The sequence below is a fragment of the Thalia democratica genome, chromosome 2 (genome assembly GCF_965202585.1).
Source record: "Thalia democratica chromosome 2, ktThaDemo2.hap1.1, whole genome shotgun sequence".
Lineage (NCBI taxonomy): Eukaryota > Metazoa > Chordata > Thaliacea > Salpida > Salpidae > Thalia > Thalia democratica.
Window position 1 is genome coordinate 16,415,756 of NC_139166.1, and position 26,437 is coordinate 16,442,192.

Genomic DNA, 26,437 nt, shown 5'->3' on the forward strand with positions numbered 1-26,437 from the left:
TATAAAAAAAAGAATAGCATACAACTTTTATTGGTAAGAATACTAAGTTTAGCAATAAATTACAAATTCAATACCAGCATCAAAGAAAGAGTTTTAAAATTAGTTAGTGTTGTGTTTGAGTAAAAAGTTATTATCACCTCGAAATTCTACACTAATAAACGAAAATACAACATGTTTAATATGTAACTCCAAGAACTAGCAAAAAAGAGGCCACTATAGGACTCAAACAGACAGTTTTCCAATGTTTAGCCAGACGTTATTAAGTATCGAACTGAGAAAAAATATAGCAAATATTAATAAAAATTAATAAATCAATGTTTATTAACATCTGGAAATAGTTTAGGAGTAGAAAAAAAGTACTTTATATAACTTAAAATCTTAAAAAACATTAATTTTGTAACTTAAAGTTTCATACCTATACTTTTAGACTTTGAGTTGTTTTAAGTGTTTAAAGTTTAGTTTTAATCTGGTTAAAACATAAGTTGCCAGTTGTTTTTTAAATTACTACATTAATAACAACACTAATTTAAAACGAAAAAAATGTCAACAAAGGCACAAACTAGTCATAATTAGTTGTTAAATTAAAAGCTTATTTCAGAGAATAAACAAATAAAATGTTTTAAAGTATTTTAAGTAAATAATTACGTTGTAAACAACATATTTCTATTTGTTGCCCTTAGCTTGGTGACAACTGAGCTAAATATTAAGAAGTTTGAGATTTTATCACTGACATTAATAGTAGTATAATCATCAAGTTATAAAAAACTGCTAACTTTTATAAACAGTATATACTTAGACTCAAGAACATATGGATTTATAGTCTATGTTAAAAACTGCAAGCACAATTACTATATAAGCACATTTTATATTGTCACTACAAATTGTTTTCTTTTATTCTTATTTTAGTTCAAAAAAAATTGTTTTTCTATTCATTTGTTAATTGTTTTGGTAAAGTAGATTATGGGTAAAAGTTTAGATGAAAAGTTTTGGTTAAGTGAGATAAAGATAGAGGTTTAAATCTTATTAATGTACTTCAGTAAGATTTCACAATTTTATGACTAAAAAAATCAAACACCTTATCACTGCAGCCAACCGTACAATTATTTTGCTACACTGTCAAATACTAGAATGACTTAAATAGATTATATCAAGTGAAACAGTCTAATAAAAGTTTATTTTACAGTTAAAGAAAAACAGAATCATATATTTGTTTTGGTAAGATAAGCTTTGATATTTTTGTATGTTCATGCCATTAGTTCTTATCGTGTTTAAACATAATCAGATATTTTAAACTCATTCTTATCCAAATAAAAGACGCCTCTGGCTTAACATAATTTTTCATAATATAAACTCTAGTCTAAAAAAAGTTAAAACTAATTTGCTAATTGGTTTCAAGTGCGTGTAGCATAAACGAAGGAAGTGTTACTCAATATTTTTGTATGTACTGAAAAAGAAAAAAGTTTTAATTCTCTCATGTAATTTTAAGAAATAAAAACTGTATTAAATATTTATTTAATTTCTAAGTAAGATTCACAAACAGTTAATAGTTATGAATTAAAACATCATAATGCTTTAGGTAGTTGTTAGAAGTTTACATTATAAATAGTATTTATTTTAAATTATGGACCTAATAGGTTTTAGAACAAGTTATTTCTTTAATATATATATAGTTAAATTCCCAAATTTTGTATAAAATTTGATGTATGTGTTTGTTAATTTGTATGTTTTTTTGTAGGACATGGCAACACTTTTTTTTAATTAAGAATAATTGTAAAGTTCGAATTACTTAAAGAAAGAAAAAAAATACAAAAAAAAATTAGTTTCTGTTTTTCTCCATTAGCTTCAACAGCCTTAAAACTTATAAAACTTTTATATATTTTTTTTAAATGTATTGAAAACTTAATCTAGATAACTTCATGATTTTCCACTATGACTTATATAACAAATTGATGGGCAGTAGAACATAATTTTGGTATACAATGCAGAATCAACTAACTCAATTGTTAATTTTCTTTTAAACTAGATTGAAATGTAAAAAGTTGTATAGTAAAATGAAACAAGTATTAAGAAAAAAAAAATATCAAAAGTATGCTTGAGCTAATTTAAGTAGCTCCGCCTAATATATAAATCAATCATGCATAACCTAACATTTATGTGATAATGAACTTTTTACAATTACTAACAAAGCAAAAATATATTGTAATAATCCCATATTTCATGTTTATATGTTTAATTTTAGAATTTGTCCTACTGTAAAATAATGTTGCATTTGATAATATTATCAGTTTCTAAACTTAACTTAAAGTATAAATTTAAGGTAAATATCAAAATAAAAAAGGTTAATCATTTATGTGGTAATAACAATTATAAATACTAATGTAAACAACTTTTTTTTACTTTTATTTAAAAACTTTAATTTATATTAAGAATAAATTGTTGAAAGAGTCAGTCATTTTGAAATATTTTAATTATAACTTAATTAAAATGACTACAATAATGCCCAATTAGACACTATTTTAACGAGTAAGTTATTTGTTAAGTGTCTTGATTTATTTTAAAGAGTTTGTATATTTAAACAATGTTTGTTAACAACTTTTTCATGAAGAAACGTTCAGAAAGAATGAATAAAATTACTACTTTTCCATATTTTAATTATCAATTAACACAACCAGAGGCCATCTTTTAAAAACCTGGTAATATATTTACTTTCCTTTTTATTTTCCATAATAACACCACATAGGTGCAATAACAAGTTTTTATTAGTTCTATAAGTGTTTTTTAGTTAATTTCAAAAGTTTAGTTTTGAGTTTAAGTTTTAGTAAGTTTAATTTTTTAAAAATTAATTTAATTATTTTAAGATACCTAAAAAATACTAGCTGATTACAATTATATATTGTATAATTTAAACTTTTTACATTCTACCTAAACAATGTTTAACTTTTTTTTTCTTTTTAGATAAAATATAACAACTAATAACCAAGTTTCAAGATAAAATCTCTGAAGTTATTGTAACATGCATTTAATGATTTTTTTACTAGGTATTAGTTATACTAAAAGTAGCTTTATAAAGCATATCACATAAATACTTTTCTTTTTACAGCTATTTTTTAAGCTATAAAATATTTTAAGAAGAAATCATGAAATGTAGAAAAACTAAAGAAGTTTTTCTTAAAAGGAAAAGAAAATGTCTAAAACACTCATTTCTTGTGGAAAAACGTTTTTCACAGGCAGCCCCAAAATCGCAAGTTAAAGTTTTTAACTCCAAAACCGCCAAAATAGACGCTCACAAGCACCAGCTAAGCAGAAACAAAAACGTCATAAACGCTGACGTCGAGTACATCAAAGAACAGAAAACGATAAATAAAGCATTGCACTATAACGTTAAACTAAGAAATTGGCCCGTTGAAGCGAGCTTTTGGGTACCAAAAAGTGAATTGTGCAAGCTAGGATGTACCAGGCAAAAAAATAGTTTCGATAATGAAATACAAAACAACTTCATAGAGTCTTATTCCCGACGAAAGAAAACTCAAAGGGCCCAACTGGACTTTGAAGAAAAACGATTAAATAGTTTTACTGGGGGTTTTCCTTACATCACTCTTAAAAACGAAGTGGACCTAGACCAGTTTCCAAATAATTTTAAGTTTAAACAAACCAAAAGGCTCCTCACAAAAAAGGAAAAACAAATTAAAAGTTGCAGCTGCACAAAATGCGACAATTCTTGCACTTGCATAAAGAACAAGGCAAACATTACTTATAACGAACAAGGTCTCCTTAAAGTTGATGGGTCACACAAAATAAACAGAGTATTTGAGTGCAACAGTGCTTGTAAATGCCCGGAAAGCTGTGTCAACAGAGTAGTGCAAAGAGAAAGTAGATGCAAGCTATGCATCTACAAAACCGAAAACAAAGGTTGGGCAGTCAAGACTCTTGAAGAAATCCCAAAAGGGGCGTTTGTGTAAGAATACAAAGGAAACGTTATAGATGAAGAAGAATACGATAAAAAAGGCAACAAAAATGGATTGTACGGCTATGAGACTCCACAAATGGACAGGCGAAAGAGAAATAAAATAATTGATGCTTCAAAGCATGGAAATGAGGCCAGATTCGTCAACCACTCTTGCGACGCAAACTTGGTGGAAATACCAGTTTTTGTAAACTCATCAGTGGCGAGGTTGTGTTATTTCGCCAAAAGAGATATAGAAGTGAATGAAGAGCTCACTAACGACTACCTGGTGGAAATAAACAAAAATAAGAAAAAAAAGTGTAACTGTGGCGCTAAAAAATGCAGAGGCTACTTCATGTGAAGAAGTTGAACTTCTTCTTTTAAACTAAATTCGTTGTGTGATGAAAACATTGCTGCATAAACGTTTGAATACTTTAGTTTAAATGTTTTATAAAGTTTAAAACTTTAGTGAAAAAGTAATTTAAAACTTAGGTTTTGTTTGACGTATTAATTTTATAATATGCACAACTTTTTAAAATAAAATAAATACATCTAAGCAAAAAATTAATAAACTGAGTTTGAACTTTCTTTAACATTGGAGTTGTATTGTTTAAATATGAAATAGTTCTATATCAACAGTGAAACTATAAGTTTTAAGATTTTGTGTTAAACTTTTATATCCTAGATTAGTTTTAAAGCTATTATGTACTTGAAGCTCATAAAAAATGGAAATATTATTAGCTTTTTGTATTATTTATTGGTTTTTAGTTTGTGATTTAAACATGTGATGTTGTGCTTATTTTAAAGTTTTAAGTGATAAAATTCAATGATTATTCGTTTTTTTTATTAATATAAAAAAGTATAGATTTTTGATAAATGTTACTAGTTAAAAAATATTTTAAACCTTTAAGTACTTATAATTAAAAAATTGCATGCTTATAGAGTTCAAAAAAAGTATATTTAAAATTTTCAACAACAAAAAATGAGTTTTTACTAAAACTATGTGTAGTTATTTAAGATGTAACCAATTGTAGTCTATTTATATTTATATAATGTTTTTACAGATTGTTAATAATTAAAAAAAAATAAATATAAGGAGATTTTCTTCTTAAAGAATCTTTAGTGGTCCCGAATGGTTTAAAAAAGTTTTAATCCTTGGATGGGACCAAGTTTATAATGTGATTTCACAATCTACTCAAAGTAGAAAACCAGCAAGATATTATCTAATCTAATGCTGAAGTTTCAACGCACTTTTTAGAGGTAAGAAGTTGGATGTTAGGAAAGGTGCCCAAAGCTTTAATTATGAATCTGTAAGACGATCAACAAGAAACAAAAAAATTTCCCTATCATTTCCGGGTAACAATTTCCCTAATAGACACTCCGTTTAAATTATTGCTGCGAGTTTAAAAGAAAGCGTCTTAAACTACGTTCCAAACACAGATACATTAGACGTTACTATATAAATTTACAAAGTTGTTGTAGAATTGTTTGATAATATATAATTGTTTGATTATATTATTTTATATTTATACTTCTTTTCCTTTTACTTTTTTTTATTTAAGCTGGCAACGATAAGTTTCCGAGTGCATAATTTTAGAAATAGTTCTTCTCTAAAATAACTTAGATGTGTGAGAGTTTTTTTAACTTTTAACACTGGACAGGCTCTCCAATTTTGCTTTAAGATCCATTTGAAGAAAAGGACAAATGCTTAAAAAAAAAGTGCAAAATTTTATAAAAAACACAAATATATTATTATCCAGATGGCAAGGAAGTTTCAACCCCTTTACGTTGGCAGTAATTGTCTACTACTTTACAGAGCTGCACTTTTCAGCAAAATAAGAAAGAAGGAAAGTTGTATTTCATTTGGTACCATATGACCAATTTGTATTAAAAAAGATATGGTTTACACAGACTAACATAGAGAAACAAAAGGTTTTTAAGTTTAGTTTAACGTTAACAACCATTGACACAAACGCATTCTGTAGTTACTGCAAAAATCTAACGAGCTCATACGAGGTCGTAATAGATCAAGAACTTGATGACTTTCTTGACAATGTCAATGAAAATAACAACAATGCAAATAAAGGTGAAGCTTGTGAATTAGAAAAAAACTATAATCCTGATTTTACATTTTCAAAAAATAATAGCGTGCTTCTCGATTTGGTCAACAATTTTAATGTTACTGGTAATGTTTATAGTAAAGTACTCCTTGCAGAAAAGATTAGAATATAAAAGCTTTGACACAAAGGCACCGCAGTTGTTTAGCCCACATGAAGTCAGCTCGGATTATGATTGCCTTAAATTTATTGTTAATGAAAATGCTAACAATAAAAGAGCACCTTAGAAAAGGAAATAGAGAATATTCCTGCTCCTATGGTCCCAGCAATAAACAATGTATCACTTTGCTTACCTGGATTAGAAAATTTAAATGCGCACAAAAGTGCACTTTTGAATGATTACTCAGCAAAAAAAATGGACAGATAAAAAATATGTTTGTATTTGTTTTTATAGATATGCTTAACGTTGATGAACGAGACATTGATACTGATAAACTTTTACTATTATTCTTGGTTATTATAAAAATAAGCCAGGAAGAGTTTAGCTATGATTTGGTGAATATAAATATGTGGCCTGATGGCGTGGGTGTACTAATGTGGATTTGAAAACTTTCTGAGTTGAACCAAGTTTTGTAAATAAGTTGCACGATCGAAACCAAGTGGCCGACAAAAACGAAAAAGAAAAGGTTTGTACAGTTTCAATTTATCACGTGCTTTTTAATAGTTTTTTCTTAATGAATATTTCACTTATCTCAACACTCGGTATTTGAAAATTTATTTTGGTTTGTATGAACAAGTTGGGATTTAGAACGTAATTCCTTATAGAAGAATGATTTGGTTTTTAAAAATGTTAAAAAATGGCTTCAAATAATTTTATTTTATTACAAGATTTACAAACCTTTTAAGTTTTAATATTGTCTATTGAAGGACAGATAACAAAGCGCTCAAATGTTTAGTCAAAAAACTGAAAAAATTTCTCGGTTGTCGAATCATACAACAGGAATACAGTTTAATGTGATGTCCAGAACAAATTATTTTTATTAAGAGTGAGCATTACATTGAGTTTAAAAAGTATGTGTTCTAAATATGATTTTTTTACTACCAACTTATAAGTTTAAAGTGAATTATTTTAATAAATTTGGTCTGCAATTTTAAAACTGCAAAAGTTTAAATTAATATTAAATATATTTAAATCATCTTTTGGTAACTCAAAACCATCATGAACCCATATTAAGAGACTTAGATTTTTAAAATGAAATTAATAGAAAATACTTTTATAAAAAATCACTTATTGTAAAACATACAGAAAATAACAATAATAAATATACATATATTATAATTATTTTTTTTTAATATTGTATTTATATTATGTGGTTAATAAACTATAAAATCACACAGTAAAAATACCTAAGGTCATATTAATCTACTTATAATACCACATTTTAAACTATGTCACTAAAGAACTAGTACAATATTAATATTAGCAACATAATGTTAGTTATTGTTATGCTTTAATATTTGATAATGGCTAAAAGCGTTTTGGGCTCATAAAATTACACTTATATTGTCAGTTATTTACTTGTTTTTAAATACGCAAGTATTTTATTTTATTACCTGTTTATTGAAGGTAAATTAACTAACAAAACTCTATGGTTTTAGTTTTATAATATAACAAAAATCCTTAAAAGTAAGGTAAAAATAAATATTTAAGTTTTCGATTTCGCCAAAAATTTTTATATGATCTAAAATGTGTATTAAAAGTAAAACTTTAAGAAAGCTAGCTGCTAATAATTATTATAAAACTGGTGTAAAACTAAAACTATTTACAAAAAATCTGACTAAAAATCCTTTTTCGGCTCCTGTAAATCAAATTTCTTTAAAAAAAATTAATAACATTAGTATAACAGTTGTTATTGTGATGTGATATATTAATGAAGATGGCTTTTAAAGCTTTTACTTAAAAATTTATATTAATAACAAAGTTTTCTTTTTAATTTTGTAAAAAAAAATATTCATGAGGATAGCTTGAATTGATAGTGAATTTAATTATCAAACACAGTCATCTCTCGCGAATATACGCACATTTTGTCCAAAGAAAAAGTGCTTAGTTTAATAAGAGAAAGTAACTTAACGAAAGGTAACAAGCATACTTACTATACTGGCTGTTTTCTTACAATGCATTTCAAAAGATGTTTATGAAGAATACCGATTCCAACAAATCGTCGTGTTCTTCAGAGCATGAAGAAAAATTGAAGGCCATGTGTGAAAATTTAAATTCATTTTGTTGTGAACTTTTATTATTGTCAGACTGCTATCAATCATGTTTCTTTGAGAACTTTAACTGCAATTTTTGTGAACTGTCAAAACTTAATTGAGGCAAAATTAAATGTCTAACCGTCAAGGAAATCAGCTTTACAGTGTGTTAGAGTTGTAGAGATGTTTTGTAGAGGTTTGTTAACGTTTAAAATTATATGTAAAAAACTAAACATGTTCCAAACTTAATACATACAACAAATTTCGATATTAAAGAAGTTAAGATCTTTTAAACTATTTATTTATCAAGTTCTAAAATGCGTAACTAAACGAAAGTGAGTAACTGAACGAGTGCGTAGATCGCGAAAGGTGACTGCACTGTATTTGAAAGTTTTTGAAATGACAAAGTTTATTTTTGGAATTAAAACCTAGCTGTTTTTTCATATTAAGAAAACTTATTACATCTGCCTTGTAGCATATTTTACAGATTTTTATGGGTAAATCGCCATATAATTTCTTGAGCAATTAATTTGAAATTATAAATTGCTAACAGAATAACTTCAACATTCAGAACTTTTTTTTACTGGAGTTGTAGAAGCCCTGAGTTGTAGTTATAAAATACTATCAAATTGGAAACAGATATTTAGAAATAAAAAAATAGTATACATTTTTAGCCAACTTAATTTTTTTAATGTCTTTAAGCTTAAATGGGAACTTTAATTAAAATTTTTGCAACCCACTACAAGTTAAAAAATATTTTAATAGATAAGTGTGAATATTGAATTTACGGAATGATCTTTGAAAATTATAGATTTCTAATAAATTTGTATTTAAAAAATTCATTTGAAGCAGAACTTGGAAGTACAATTTTTGTGTTTAAAACAAGTTTTATCATAAAATATCTTTTTTATAATAATTTAGTTTAAAAATATTCAACAAAACATGTGCCTGTTGTATGTTAATATTTATATAACTATTTTGTTAGGATTTTTGATGAGACTAAAACTGTTATTTTAAAACGCAACTTTACGTTAATATAAACTTGATTAAAATTTTTTTTTTTGTGGTCATACAGAATTTAATTGACATTTTTTTTCTAGTTAAAATGTGTAAACTATGTATATATAAGCTTTATATAACTGTTATTAAACTGTCTAATAATAAAATACAAAAATTAATGTTGAAAAATAAATAAAAACATTTATGAAAGTAAGTTATAGTCATAGAGTAATAATTAAACTCATTTATTTTGTTTTAAGTAAAAGTCAAATTTAGTAAAAGAGTTTGTTTAATATATTAAAGATTAATTTCATTTCAATATACAATATGTGCATACATTTGTAAGTTGTTTAGTACAATTATAGAAACTCTTGTCAGCTTTATTTATTAACATGTTACTTTTTCTTTTAAAAACATTTCTTTTGTTTTTAAATTTCGACTAAAATTTATCTAGTTTGTAGCAAAGTTACCAGTTTTTATGAAAAAATATCCACATAATTACTTGAATATGAAATTTTAGTCCAAACATGTTTATTCAGTATTTAAAACTTGTTGTTTCTGGGAACCCAGTAGTTCTTATTTGTATAACATACCAAAAGGAAATAAATAGCTATTACTGCCATTTTAATTAGTTTAAATAAGGTTTTTATAACAAATCTGAGCAATCTTTTTTGAAAACTTATACTAGTTTGGCAAGTGTTGGCTTAGTAATGTTGTGAAATTTAGATAAAAACCAGAAGACTAAAGATTAAACTTTTTAATTTATACATTACTTTGTGATTGTCAACACTTAGTCTTAATAAATTTTAAAGACATGACTAAAAGGATCACTTTAAGAGTTTTGAAATTGTTCTTTTGATTGAAAACTTTGTTTATTATACTGAAATCTTTAACCTAACTAAAAAACCACAACCTTAAACTAAATGTATACGCAAAAAAAAAAGCATCATCTAAATTTTAACTAAGAATGAACCTTCTGAAGTTGCTAAAAAAAAAACATAACAAGATACCCGTACAAATGTTTAAATCTTACAAAGGTTTGAATTAAAATTAGTTTCTTTATATAAAATTAAGTAATAATACATTGCTAAGTAAAAGTTATAGTTGTTTTTCACAGATATTTAAATAATATTGAAGGTTTGACTCAAGAGACATACAAGATCAACATCTAAATATAATGTAATAAATTTACAAAAAAATAAAATTGTGTTATAGGTTTTTTTCTTTGTAATTAAACACGTTTACCAATACAGAAAAAAAAACAGCTTGCAAAACTAATTTAAATCCCAATCTTTTCGCACTATAATAGTACTTAAATGTATTTTAAGCTATTTCAGTCTAATTAATTACTTTAAAAAAAAAAAAAGATTAATAAGAACCTTCATCAATATATTTCACCATTACTTTCAATCGTATAAATATTGAACACTAATACCAGAGTGTATAAAGCAATCCTGATAAAGAGTAAATAGTATGTAGTGCACAGTTGGTATGAGTATTAAATGATTTATAAAAAGTTTTCTTTGTTTTGTATATTTTAATAAAGAAAAAATACTACAAGTTTTATCAAATTTAAAATAAAAATTTACAACTTCTTTATATAACAGTTTATTACAAATTTTTTTAATGTATTCATGGTATACTTTATTAAACTTATTGTAGTCTTTATAATTTATTTATTTATTTTTAGTCCCATCCATAAGTTATATAAATATTTACGGTATAATTTAAAGTGTAATGGAGTAAATAACTTTTTTTATTAGAAATTTATTTAACTAGTTTTAAGTTAGTTTTGAAAAAAAAATCCTACTGTTAAAATGAATGATAGGTTTACTTTTCACTTGAAAATTCAGGGAAAAATTTTGAAACAGAATGATTAAGTACAGCCCAACTCGTTTCGTTTGCAATTTTTTCATTTCAGTTTAAAAATGTTAATTTGTAAAATTTAAAAACCTTTTTGCAGAACTTAGGTTTTACTTAAACTTTTTACAATCTCGTTATAGCTTTACTTTATTGTTTATTTTTTCTTAATTTATTTTTTTCCAGGTATAAAGTACATAAAGTAAAAAACTAAGTCTGACGAAGGCTCATTTTTAAAACAAAATGGGAAAATCAAAATGTAAAAATACGAAACACAGTTAGCATTTTTAACTAGTTGTAACTAATTATTAAATTTAATTGAATTTGTTTTGTAAATTAAAATTTATATAAAGAAGAAAAGTGTTTAAAAAAGTCAGTTGTTGTAATTTAAAAAGCTAGGAGTAACAGCTTAAGTGATAAAATTAATTAAGGGTTTTTCTTAACATTAAGTATAATTCTTTTTTTTTTTTAAGTTGCTTTAATAAATTCTAATGTTGTGAATGTTTTAAACTAAGTTTAAAGATAGGTACTAATAATACAATTTTTTTATTGAAAAAAAAGTTATTTATTATTAAGAATTCAAAAAAATAAAAATAGAAATTAGATTATAAAAATTAAATTATAAAAAAATTTGCTATCTATCAATTTTATATATTTTATCTAACCTGTTCAAAATATTTAAACTAACTTTTTGTAAAACTTTTCAAAATCTAATTGATATCATAAATTATAGTTCATATATTTTTTACTAGTTGAATTTTTTCCGATAAATTAAAGGTTCCTATGTACACTAGTTCCAAAGATTAAATAATTTATGCGCTTTTTTGTCGTACAATAAACAATACAATACTTTACTTTTAAAATTTGAAAGATCAGAGACTTTTTGAAGTTTTAATTTTTGATTTAATGAAATTTATGTACTTTTTGACAACTAAAAATTTTGAAACTTTACTTAAACTGAAAAATATTTGAACTTTTATTATGATTTTTACTGGTTTAAATATTTTTTTAAAGAGATAGTTTTTGTTTCTTAAATCAATTATTTATTATAATTTAGACCTTTTTGTTGTTATAAACATTATGATATATCTCCAAGTGGAGATGACATCTGTTTTATTTTTCATGTACTTGCATAAACACAGGCTGACACATAATTCTTTTATAAATTAAGCCAGTTTTTGATCACTCATAATGGTTTTTTATTTTGAAAAAAAGATTGCTGCTTGTAGTATGTCTAATTATTTTTCTAGGCTGCTGAAAAGCTGTTTAAAACAAGTTTTATTTTACAAGACATCTCTACTCTAAAGGAACAAATAAGTAATAACAATGAGACAATTTAAAACTCAGAGTTTATTTATGAAAAAAGTGTTTCATGCCTTTAGAAAGTGATCTCATTTGAAAATTGTCATACTTATCCGTTTGTATTAAAAAATTTAAAATTTTTAATCTTTTATAAGTCTTATTATATTTTTATTGCGTAAGTTTTTTATTTTTTTCCACATTTTTGGTGTTTTGTAATAATTTTACTTTTCAGCTTTTAAAGTCGCTACTTTGTATGTCTAAAATAATTGTAGTATTAATATTAATTAATTTTGCATATTTTATATCTATACAAAGCTTTCTCAATCTTTGATTATTAAGTTTGTTAAATATGATCATTGCCTAAGCGCATGAAACACTGTGTTAAGTAAAAAATTCTTAGTTTTAGATGTCTCATTTTATTACAAATTATTAAGTAAATTTAAACTTCAAATCATTTATAGTAATACTAACATTTTTTACATTAATGAATGTTCGGCTCAACGTCCAAATGGTTTCAAAAGCTGCAGCAAAATTTTTCACCTATGTTGAGAATGGGTCTGTTTTTAGTATAAACTGTTACTTTTGATGTTACTGTACCTTTTTTCTGTTAGTGTTTTAAAAATATTTTGTAAATTTTATTTTTCTTTCTAAAGCTTATTTCTAATACATTTTAAATTTATTGTTTTTAAGAATTTAATTAAATAAAGCTGAAGAAAAGATGAATGCAAAAAAATTATCACATCACCGACGTGGCAGGTTATTCATCCTAATATCAGTTTGAGCAACCTAACCAAAGTAAGAAATCTCGTAAACGTGCTCATGAAGAAATGATAAAAAGAAATGTTGAAAATCATAAAAGTGTTCCTAAAATTCCTGCCAATAAATATTTTAAGTATGAACAGCATCTAAAAGCAACAAACCACATACAACAATCACAGCAGCCGAATTCAACTAATTATGTAGTTCAGCAAACAACAGCTAAACCACTTTTGAACCAACATCATCAGAAAAATCTATTAAGTATTTAATTAAGAATCTAACTATAAATGCAGTTCAGCAAACAAAAGTTCAACCAATTTTAAAACTACAGTTGCATTATCCTGCCTTTCCGCAACCATTAGTTCTACCATGCCAAGTGCAATCCAACATAGTTCAATTGCAGCAACCGATTTTGAATTATAATCAGCTGAATGAAATGAACAGCAACAAGTTTATTTTTTCACAATACGGTCACAAGTTTGAAGATAGATACCAACTTGGTCAGAAATTAGGGGAAGGTGGTCAGGGAAGTGTTTATACAGGTTAGATTTTTTTGAATTTTATAATATCACAATTAGCTTAAATTTCTTAGAAAACGTCAATGTTATTTCCTTTTAAAATAAAAATTAATAAAAAATGTAGAATATTTAGTCAAAATGTCGGACATAATTAGGTTTACTTACATAAAGAGATCAGTTATCTTAAAGTTAATGATTATTTAAAATAAAAGAGAAAAAAATTATTTGATAAAATTGTTACTTCATTAAAAAAAAAGATTTCACCTTTTTCATTAAAGAAACAAACGTTAAGTACAAAAACTGTTTTTAAGATGATAATTTTTACAGCATTACATCGTGCTACTGGTGTGGAGTTTGCAGTTAAATCGATAGTTAAGGGAACTTACAAAGAATCTGTTTATGGTGAATACACTCTACCTCGAGAACTAGTACTTCATTCTAAGCAACGGGACATAAAGAATGTAAAGGTTTTTGTTTTCCTATTCGTTTTAAGCTTTACTACGAAATTAAACTTCTATGTAATTATTCTAGTTGATTTTAAAAGACTTTTTTTTTGTATTTCGTCTGTATATGAAGATTAAACTTAATAATTCAAGAAACTTTTTACTACATACTTAGTTGTTATAACTTTACAATTCAAAACTTATAAAAAATATATATTCTAAAGGTGTTGTCAGCATTTTAGAATGGTTTGAATATGAAAAGACATTTTTGATTTTAATGGAAAAACCGAATGAGTACATTATTTTGAAAAATTACATTAAAGAAATAGGTACTTTGCCAGAAGAATGCGCTAAAAAGGTCTACAAAGATGTAAATTTGTTGTTTATATATTCAATAATACGTAGCTAAGTGTAGATCAACAGTGTTTTATAATACAAACGTGTATGTTACCTTATTACATAGATGTTTTTTGATTAAGCTTTTTGAAAACATTTATAAATAAACTTTATGATATTACTTTTTTTTAATCAAAATATTTCAAAAGTTTTATAACAGCTGCTGATTATTTTGGAAGAAGTTCACTCAAACGGAGTTGTTCACCGCGATATCAAGTCGGAAAATATTTTGATTGATCCAGGAGACTTAAAAATAAAACTAATTGATTTTGGTTGTGGAGCTAAAAAACAAGTAATTTGCTTTATTGTCTTTGATTATAAACAAGTTAGTTAACGTTTTAATTAAGTTAAATTAGTAGTATTTAATGTTTATATAAGTATTAAACTTAAGGTAAGAAGCTTTTAAGCTAAAACAAGTCAGACATAGAAATATCTTTAAAAAACATTTATGTTTTATAAATAATAATGCTTCAAGAAAACATAATACTTTAGTTGTATATCCTTTGGTTTTGATTGTTCACTTTCTTTTCAGCATACTGACTTTGATAAACTGAGCGGAACTGAATTGTTCTACCTACCTGAGTTTTTTTACTCACAAACGTTACAATGGAGAAGCTTTAGATATTTGGGGAGCAGCTCTGGTTCTATTCGAAATGGTCGAAGGTGTGATGGCTTTTAAAACAACTGAAGAAATTGTTGAGAAGAAGCTGGTCTTTTGCAAAAAATCGTCTGTAATGTTCCAATTTTTTCTTGATTTGGCGCTGCATAAAAATCGTGAATACAGGCTCAATAAAAAGACAGTATGGCGCCACAACTGGTTTTAAAATCCGTAATACAGCAACAAAGAAAAAATTATCATAAGATCCAATAATATGTTTTTTAATGGCGTTTTTCTTAGTATAGTATAATAATATCACATAACTTTTTTTACTCTGAAAGGTTTTTTCATTTTGGTATTAACAACATTGTTGTAATAAACATTACATCAATAAAAAATCATTAAATCTTTTGTTTTAGTTTTTGTTCAAAATTTAGTTTCTAATTTGATTAAACTATAACTTAACTAAATTAAAAAGCTATTATGAAAAATTTCATTTACTTTATTAATTTTAGTGGTTTTCAAGATTAAAGTTTAAGATAGGGGTGGGCAACGTACGGCCCGCGGGCCGGATCCGGCCCGCAGAGTGAAAATGACCGGCCCCCAAACCTTTTTTAATTTTAAATGAAATCCGGCCCGCGGACAACATTGATCCGGCCCGCAAGTGGATGATCCGGCCCGCTAAGCATTTTCAAAATTTATATTAAATTCGACCAGTCAATTTAATTATCACAAAACTTGTACAAAACCTTTCTGAACTATTTCATTGAACAAAACTGTAAGACTTTGACCCTGAAAACGTTTGTGAAAATGGCTTATTATATTGTGGTAATAAAACACTATTTTGTTATAGTATCTTGTTCTGTTTCAAGTCAGTTGAAGTAATCCTTTCTCAAATTATCCGAAAAAATTGTTTGCTGAAGTAACTTTGATGATCTTACCTACCATAATTTTTTCATAAAAAATAGATGTGTAAAAAATTACTATCTTTTCCAGATAAGTAGTAATGTGTTTTTTAAATGTTTAAAAAAGTAAAAAAAATATCTTTTTAAACATCGACAAATTTTTTAAGTCTAACTGTTTTAACTCAAATTTAAATTTTTGTCAAATGTTTTAAGTTTAGACTACAATTCGCACTTATTCTGCTATTGTTTTTACGATAAGGACTTTTTGATTAAATATATGTTTAAGTTTAGTGATGACCAATTGATGACAATAGTTCACTTGATAATAAGTTTGGTCGTCGTTTTGCAGATTTTTAACAATTAAGTGAAGAATTCGACATTATTTTATCACCGTCGACGTTTGACACCGAAAATGTACTTAGTAATATTGTTAGAACTGTTGAACTTCAGTGTGGCAGTACACAAATAGAAAACTTCAAAACTTAAAATTGACAGATTTTATGACTTATTTAACAAGTAAAAGTTTGTTAATTTAAAAAAGATGACAATGAAGTTATTTGTTCTGTTTTGGTCTACATATTTTTGCAAACAAACATTCTTAACCATGTATATAAACAAAAGTAAGCTGCTTTCAAATCTTACTGATACCAATTTGCAGTCATTACTGAGAATATCTACTTTAAATAAACTTCCAGATTTTAAACAACTTGTTAAAAACTTTTATGATCCAAAAATGTCTCAATGACTTCATTTTAGTGTAATTATTCTTGCTAAATTCTTTAAACTTAACATTTAAAGTATAATGTGACAGTTTTATGTTTTAGTTTTTCGTTTAGTAATATTTTCACTAGTGAAATCGATATAAATCTAAAAGTCTATTAAACTGAAATGTTTGTTATGCTAAAAATACGTATTAAATTCTTTTCTGTTTCTATATTTCGTTATTTTATGTTAGTACTCATATTAAAGTATTTTAGGTGCACTGTTTGATAATAATATTTTTAAAGTACAGAAATTAGTTAAATTTCGTAAGTTAATTATAACTATTTGATATTTTGAAAGTAAAAGTGTTAAAATTTCAAGCCAAAGTAATTTGTTATCTAGGCTTAACTGTTTTTTAAATAAGTTAATCAGAAAATTTGAAACCAAACATATATTTTGTTGCTTTTAGAAAATTTATATATATATTTTATGTATAATTGATCGAGCCAAAGTTTGTCAACTTCTAAAGATGACCATTGAACTAGTTGTGTTGTTCGATACTTCATATATTTTAAAACAAACCTTTCCGACCATAAACATTAACAAGGATAAGCTAACTTCAAACCTAATCGGTATTTCAGTGCACTTGCAGATTTTCAAAAACTGTCATGCAACTAGATTTAAACAACTCTAATACATGATCAACCTTAAGTGTTTCATCGAGATCTTTAATTTATTTTTTTTTGCTTTTTATGGTAAAACTGTTTATTATATCAGAATTATTTTTGTTTTGTTTCTTTTATACATGCAAAAAATGTAATGAATCTTCATTAGCTTAATTATTTTAAATAATATTAGTTTAATATTGTATTGTTTGTTAATTTTTGAAAAAATATTATCAATATAAACTCCAAATAAGGATTTCTAAAATTAATTAATTTCGAATAGTTAGCAATCTTTTTATGTTTTAGCTTGAAATGTTAGGCTCAAGTAACTTTTAGTAACCAAATTATAATTTTTTTAGGACTAACTAGTATTAATTCGGTCCAGAGTTATAATATATATATAAAATTATGAATACTTAACTAAGTTTAACATAAAATTTCATTCTTGAGAACCTTGGTAATTAATATATTGATTTAAAATTCTGAAATACCTGATCAGTAAGCGTCTAACCGGATCCAAATCTTTTTGAAATTAGCTTCCATTCGGATTTAGTTCTTTGTATAAAGTTAGTATTTAGCCGGATCCGGACAATATGAAAAAAATTATCCAGCTGAATCCAAAAGATCACTAACTTGAAATGATCCGGCCCGCTGAGGACTATATTTTTCTGGATCCGGCCCGTCAAATATTTACGTTGCCCACCCCTAGTTTAAGACAAAGGTAGTTGAAATTGTATATTTTTTTAAATAATGTTAGTATTACTCTTGAAACGTAAATATTTTTAAAAAACTGGTTAATAAAAAAAAACATATACTTTACTACATTTTCACCTGTTTGACTAGTTACATTTCGTAGGAGATTGCACGAATCATCATTACTGTTGTAGTTGTAGTTTTATTTAGTATCAATAGGTTAGTTTATTAATAAGTTAGTTGTTTTTATATTAGTTTATTATTTTACTGAATATAGAAAAAGGTAGCGAGAAATTTCAAACATATATAAATGAAAACACCGAATATTTTTTATTTAATTAAAAATGTTATACTTTAGTAATTTTTTTCGATTGGTCATAAGAAATTTGACAACTGTTAAGTAACACTAAATTTATTTAAAGTCATCTGATTTAAAGATAAAGCAGTAAAATCTGGCTAGCTAGAAATTAAATTTTGTCCTATAAAAAAAACCGATATTAAGGTGTTTGAAGTTTGTAATACTGGTTAAAATAGGATATTTTATAGATTTAATAGTTGGACTAAAACTAGATTATGCATACATTGAACCTTCTGAACTCTGACCTATTTCAGTGGTCGTCAGTCTAATCAAAAACTGTGCACCCTAATAACAAAATAAAAAAAACTGTGTACCCCAATGTGCAAATATCTAGTATAAGTTTTAAATTACCTGTAATTTTAGTGCAGAGTTTCACAATTTTTTTTTCCAAAGACCTCCAAAGCTATGACGACTTCCATCAAGATTTTCTAAACCGCTCTTCATTATCAACTCCTAAATATCAAAAGTAAGTATTTAATTATAGCCTTGTGGCTTCCCCCTTTACGGCTTGTGGCTCTCTAAATTTCCTATTTTTTTTCATAATATCTAATATCAGTTACAAAAATACCATAAAAACATGTTAGTACTTTTTTTTTGCTCTTCATCAATAACTCCAGAATGTCTAGTGTAATTTCAAGTTATGACTTCATGGCCCTCCCTTTTGCCCTCTAAATTTCTTTAGTGACTCCTAGGGGGCCACTTAGCCCAGTTTGGGAAACCCTGATAAAACAACTAATAAATGGCTTATTATTCAACTGTAACTTTGTTTCATAAATTTATTGTATTATCTAGTATAAGTTTTGAAATTAGCTTCAAATACACCCAGAATAATTTTAAACTGCTCTTCATCACGAACTCTAGAATATCAAGTAAAAGTTTTAAAATTTAGGATAATTTTCAAGCCACGATTCATGCACCCTAAAATAAATCTCTTGCACCCAAAAAGTTTTGTGCATCCCAAAATAAATTTCGTGTGCACTGGTGCACACTTTGAAGACACCTTTTTCAAACACATGAACTTCTAAAAGAGTTATGGTAAATAATGTTAATCATTTACATAAAGTTTAGTTCCATTAACTGAAAAATAAAGTACTTAGATTTGTTTATATATCTTTAAATTCAAGTTTAAAACTCTAACTGTGGCGTTAAAAAAATTGTGCTATAATTAGATTAGACTCATAACTTAAGTAGAGTTCTAAAACTTTTCTTTTATTACATTATGACACTTTAAAGTAACATTTTGTCTCTCAAAAGCTAATTTATTGTATATAATAAGAGCTTACCAGCGGTATGGCAATATAACTAATGTTAGATTTTTTTAACTGAAAAAAAAATGAGAACAAAAGTTTTCACTTTCATAAAACCATAACTCATTATTATGAAACAATAGATATGCAGTTAAATATTAACAATAAGTTGTATTATAATACAATAAACTATAGTCACTTTATAACTCTAACTATATTAACTTATAAGTTAAAAGTGTTTACATTATCATAACATATTCAATACGAAAACTTATTTTTAGTAAAAGTAGAGCTAGCCTAAGGCAAAAGTTATCCCTATATCTTTTTATAAAAACTTCTTTTTTTTGCTATGTTAGCTGTAAATGATTTAATAGTATTATGCAGTTTATTGTCAAAATGTTCCTGATTAAAGTTTCTAATTTGTTCCAGGGGCGTGTCTCGGCTTTTTAAAATGAGGTAGAAAAGTTTATTTTGCTAAAAAATAGAACATAGTAACAAAAAGTACATTTTTTAGTAAGTTCCAAGTACATAATAATATTTTAAAACACTTGTTTAGTAAAATGTAAGTTAACATTTATTAAATTAACATCAAACTACCAGTAATACTTTTTAATCAACTATCATTTTCAATTTATTTTATAAATAGTGTATTCACTTTTAACTTCATTAGTACAACGGAATTCGGCAAAACATTCAACTTAATTTTGATTAGTCAAATTTTTTGTAGGTGGGAAATCACACAAAAAGACAGCAAAAAGAACTAGCTTATTAGCTTTAAGCCTGTTCAAGCTAATTAATTTTGAACATTTTGCTTTATATTGTTGTTTTCGAAGATAAACAAGGGAGTCCTTTTTTAAGTTAGCTTTTTTTACAGAACTTTATGAAAGCTATAAGTTTCTTATTATAGTTATTTAATAATTAGCTTATTTTTTGATATATGAACAACCAAAGTTTGTAACTTCATTGGTTTTTTATAGTGGAAGCAAACTAGAACAGCAATAAAAAAGGCTACTTTATTTAAAATCTATTTTCTCCTACAAGATAAATGAAAATTAATTTTTGTGAAGTAAATAGTTGCAACCTCCCTGTGCAGTGCAAGTGCATTTTAATTAGTTGAATGTCGAATTGAACGAAATGTATCAAAATTGATCCATTTAAATTTAAAAGAGTAGTGGTAATAATGACTTCTTGAAAAAGGACCTACGAAAACGTACCAACAAAAATGGTTTCATCAAATAATCAGTCAATTCATTCTAAGTTAGTTAGTTAATGTAATATTACAATGCAAGGTTTCTACACAATAAGTATATTTAGGACAGTTAATTTTATATTTGTTGATACAAAGTCTTGATAAAGCAATATTTTGGCTAGCTTTCAGGCATCTTGTATAAGAGTTGCTACTAAATAAAGCTGACTAAGCGAAATTGAAAAACTTTAATTTTTGAGGGGCAACAGAAGCACCCTAGTGAACAAAGATACTAATCTATGTTAAATAATATTATAAATGAGACTTCTATTAAAATATATCTACATGGGAATAAGTTTTAAAACTAGCAAATTTCTTAAAACATTTTAGTCTGGCTTCTACTTGGTTTAGTATTTTATTTACAATATTTTTTTTTACTATTATTTACTATTAAGCATTGTTTAACAAATAATTTATTAGTACGGCTCTAATGAATAAAATCGGTAGCTTATTTAGTTTTTAAAAAACAAAAATTTATATTTTATTTAATATGTTAAACCAAAAATATTAAATTCTTGCTTTTGAGTTTTTGCTACTTTTTAAACTTTCTTAAGTTTTAGTATTTTCAAATGTTAAATGTGATAGTCATTTAATTCTTTTCTTCAATTATTAGTAACTGCAACTAAAAAGTGAGCAATATGGAAAACAAAACAACTGTGATACAGAACAATTATGAAAACTCGAAATACGAACTAATTCCTGTTCATAAATTGACAAAAAACTACCCTAAAGAACGCAATGAACTTCTAAGCTCAGCATTTCCTTTTTATTATGAAGATAGGTATGTTTTTATACATATTAAGTATTAGTATCATTTCGCTTAGAATAGTATTTAAAGTTCCAAAACAGTAAGCAAAGATGTGTTTGAAAACCAAAATGTTGTTTTTAAGTTTTTTGATTGATTAAAAGTTTTATTACTTTATTTTAGAAAGCAAACAGTGGAGAAATCTTGTAATTATCTTCGTGCTTCATTGGTTTACATTGATATTTCTGAGAATTAACACAAGTTACTAGGACATGTTCTTGTTGAAAATAAAAATGACGTGCCAAACATTAAAAGTGCACTTGGTTTAGACTTGGGTAAGTATTTACTCAGTAGTAAACTAACAAAACTTATTTTAAAATTTAATGATAAAGTACACAAAGTATTTTATAGCACTCATGCGACATCTGTTTGCGTTTAAACTGCGAGTTTTTGATCATTTGATCAATGTTTGTCTGGTAGTATCATTTTTTACGTAAAACATATTAACTTTTATATTCAGTCGCAGTAGCAGAAGAATTTAAAGGAAAGCAAATTGGGAAACGGATGTTGCTAGCTGCTGAAAGTTTTGCAATACAAAATGAATTTAATTGTGTTTATGTGGATCCTTTAGACCACGTGACAGATTCTTTAGTGATATTTTTTTGAAGTTCCAAATGCTTTAAGGCCTTTCAAAAATTAAGTTCCAGGTTATCAAGTTCCAGGTTATTTTTGCTAACATAATCAAACTTTAGATTTTTCTGAAGTCAAGGTTTATTGGCAACCCTATATTATGAAAATAATCAATGTAAAAACTCATTATTTAAATAGTTACGCTTGTTCAGCAAATGTATTGATAGAGTTAAAGTCCGTAAAACTAACAGTTCATGTAGATTTTAAAATACTAAAAAAGCAGATATAATTAAGTTTGCTCTGGTTTTAGCGCTATTTACTTATAAAGGTACTGAACCTTTAAAAGCTATTTTAAGCAAAAAATGAAAATAATAACATTACGTTCTTCACGCTTTAAATAAAAAATTATGTTTATGAACACAATATTAATACTTTAATATGATACATATATGTAAACAAAAAAGGTTATTTAAGATAAAAATATTAGTAGACTTTAGTTCGATGGTTGAGTAATCTACAAGCTTATTGCATACTAGTTTAGTTCAAAACGCATTCAGACCAAAGTCCGTCTTCAGTGAACTTATGATAAACTAATGGAACTGAAACACATTCATTCAATTAAGTAAATTACATAGAAAAAATATACTATGACGTAGTATTTCAAAACTGTGTATAAAACAAAATTTGTAAAGGCTAGAGGATTTTTTTACACAATAATGATATTTTAGTATGTATAAGTAAATCCAAATGAAATAAAAATAAAATAATTAAATATTTTAAACAAATTTTTCCCGTTATAATCCTTAAATTAAAAACTTTCTTAGTAAGAAACTGTTTGATGTAAGTTATTATTAATAAATATTTACTGTTATCAATGAAAAAAAACTTTTCCCAAACAATACTTAAAGTAATCTTAAAAACCTATATAAAAAATTAAATAAAGAATTAAATCAAATTAAATTGCTTTAACAATAAAGTATTTTTTCTTAAAATCTAATTTTTAAGTAAACATTTTATGAAATAAACAAACAATCAAAGACTTTTCTGAATCAAATCATTTTCTAAGTAAAACTACCTTAATAAAAAATTGGTTTCAAAACTTGCCATTATCTATAAAAAGGCAGTATTGTTTTATTTATTCCTATACTTGCTTGTAATAAATTGACATATTTACTTTCTAAATAATCTAAGTTCGTATGGTTGCTTGTTAAGTCTGTAAAAGTGATTGAATATGCTTATTTAAAGGTTTTGCTTGATGTTGGATGTTTGTTGGCACAGTGAAGTTTTAGTGCAGCTCGATCATTTGTCTTTCTGATGGTCATGTTCTTCCAGTTATGCCTAAGAGAACAACATCTTTGGTAAAAAGACGTAATTGCCTGTCCCACATAGTGCTTGTCACAGAAATTGCGCTTTGCCGCATAAATTCAAAGATTTTTGCAATTCAAACTCTTTTTCAATTTATTTGTTTTACCGTTCTTTTACTTTATAAAGTTAGTTTTTTTCACCATTCCGCCTACTCCTCCTCGTTTGCATAGTAAGCATTTTCAACAAGGGTGAGATCCACCAATTGCAATACTATTTTCATGGGCTTGGATCTTATAGTTTGTTAATAGTGCTGCAACTGTTTGTGGACGTTTATATGCACTAAAACACTCGGGTTAAATTATTTTTCTTTCTTGGTGAGTTTTAATAGTTTTGGAAAGCTTGTCGTTTAAACACTTTTATTTTCGTTAATTTCTCATGCCTTCTTTTTTGGAGGTCTAAAGCCATCTTTCCATTCTGCTGTGATTTCAATCATACCGTCAACAAAGCTTTACAGAAGCAAGACTTTAAAAATTTATGTTTTAAAGACTTTAGCTTCTAGATAATCACTGACACGTTCGCACAATCTCCTTAGTCTTATTGAATCTCTGAATACAATTAATTTGTAAAGTGGAGCGTCGATGGTGTGTTACATTTACAAATACACGAGTTTTTGCTGTTGGTTTAATGTAGTTTTGTACATAAAAGCCGCCTATTACTGTCTTGTCAATGACGTGGTTGACATCTAAAAACTCCAGTTCGTCATCATCATTTTTTTGTAGATATTACTCTTACTAGCTTTAGATTGTGCTCTTCAAACGCATCTTTCAATCTTCTTTTAACATTATCTGTAACATCTTATGTCTTAGATAAAAACACGATATCATCAATGTAGTGTTTGAAGAGTTTTGTTGCTTTTATTGTAGCTGCAATTGGCATTATAACGTGGTGAAGTGCAAAATTTGAAGTTTGTAAGATGCAGTTTTCTATTAATTTAGGATTTTCTAACTACTTTAAATATTGTTCTAGAGACGGTTTATATCTTTATTTCATCGATAACACTAACTATTTATCAACTATAACTTATATCAAACAGTTCCTTACTTAGATAGTTTTAAATTAAGGTTTATATGGGAGAAGTGTTTTTTTTTATTCATTTTATTTTGATTTACTTTTACATACAAAATTATCATTATTGTGTAAAAAAATCTTCTAGCCTTTACAAATTTGGTTTTATATACAGTTTTGAATTACTACGTCATAATATAGTTTTTCTATATAGTTTACTTAGTTGCATGAATGTGTTTCAGTTCTTAATGTTTGTCACAAGTTCACTGAAGATAGACTTTTGTCTGAAAGCGTTTTGAACTAAACTAGTATGCAAAAAAGTTGTAGATTTTTCAAACCAACGTTTGATTTTTTCTAATGCAGAAAAAAAATACAATTAAGAAATTAACTGTGTCCGTGATTGATTTGAGAATTTTATATAAATCTTGTCTAGATTAAAATACTTAATAAAACTGTATTTCCATGTAAAGATCATAACTTATGAAGAGCAATACACATAAGTAAAATCAAAAACAGGTTTTCTTAGTAGAAAATTTTTTGAAGTCTTGTAAACTTTTAAGAATAGCTTTGTATAATTTTTGTTTTATTTTCTTAAAAATGTACAACTAACTTTAGACAAGTGTTTAAATGATTACAATTAAAATTAATGAAATGATAATCTTTTTTGAGTTCAAAACAAAAAGTGCAAAATTTAACTTTCTATGCGATTATAGCAAAGTTAAATCGAATTCTAATATTGTATATGTAATAACTATGACGTAAGGATTCTAGTAAATTTAAAACAAAATAAAAAATGCATTTTAGACGTCAAAAGTAAAAGTATTTGTGCTTTCCTGTTCGATTACAGCAAAGTTAGTCATCTATTCAATTTAAAATTTTATACATGTAATAATTACGACGTTAGGATTCTAGTAAGTTTAAAAAATAAATTAAAAAATAAATTGACATCACGAAATAAAGTGTTTGTGTTATCCTGAGCAATTACAGCGTATATTCGCGAGAGGTGACGTGACTTGTTATTTAATTTCACTGAAACGTATAAATATAAAAGTTTATGTGAAATAAGCAATAAAATTTAGTTTGTGGCATTTATTTCAAAGTACTAGTTTTGAATTTTAAACAATTCAAGTTTGCAATGTACATAATTACAAACCTAAAAGTAATAACTTTTTATTTTTATTTATATTCATAAAATGTAATCTACTTTAAGCTTACTTAATCATATAAATTAACAAACAGCTTAATTATAGGCATTAATTTTGTTTTTAGTGTCTAAAATATGCATTACCCTCATTACAGTAGATTTCGACACACAAATAGCATATCACTGTAGATCGCAACAATTCAACTATCACATCACAGTAGATTGCAACGATACAACTATCACATCACAGTAGACCGCAACAATTAAACTATCACATCACAGTAGATTGCAACGTTACAACTATCACATCACAGTAGATTGCAACGATACAACTGTCACATCACAGTAGATCGTAACAATACAACTATCACATCACAGTATATCGCAACGATACAACTATCATATCACAGTAGATGGCAATAATACAAATATCACACCACAGTAGATTGAGACATTACAACTATCACATCACAGTATATCGCAACAATACAACTATCACATCACAGTAGATTTCAACAACACAACTATCACATCACAGTAGATCGCAACAGTACAACTATCAGATCACAGAAGATTGTAACAATACAACTATCACATCACAAAA

The 26,437-nt window shown here is 26.1% G+C and overlaps 1 protein-coding gene across 1 annotated transcript; it reads left to right on the forward strand.

Moving 5' to 3' along the window:
- The first annotated feature begins 13,609 nt into the window (after window positions 1–13,609).
- Window positions 13,610–15,209, forward strand: LOC145850091 (serine/threonine-protein kinase pim-3-like). Its single transcript, XM_082955237.1, has 4 exons — window positions 13,610–13,715; window positions 14,019–14,158; window positions 14,691–14,822; window positions 15,063–15,209. Exons 1-4 carry the CDS (start codon window positions 13,610–13,612, stop codon window positions 15,207–15,209), a joined length of 525 nt encoding a protein of 174 aa, XP_082811363.1.
- The last annotated feature ends 11,228 nt before the right edge of the window (window positions 15,210–26,437 follow it).

Bases quoted from the DNA above. Each gene is read 5' to 3' on its own strand.
- LOC145850091 (XM_082955237.1), top strand. From the start codon at position 13,610: ATGAACAGCAACAAGTTTATTTTTTCACAATACGGTCACAAGTTTGAA. The intron at 13,716-14,018 runs GTTAGATTTTTT...TAATTTTTACAG, and splicing joins TCAGGGAAGTGTTTATACAG to CATTACATCGTGCTACTGGT. The intron at 14,823-15,062 runs GTAATTTGCTTT...CTTTCTTTTCAG, and splicing joins GTTGTGGAGCTAAAAAACAA to CATACTGACTTTGATAAACT.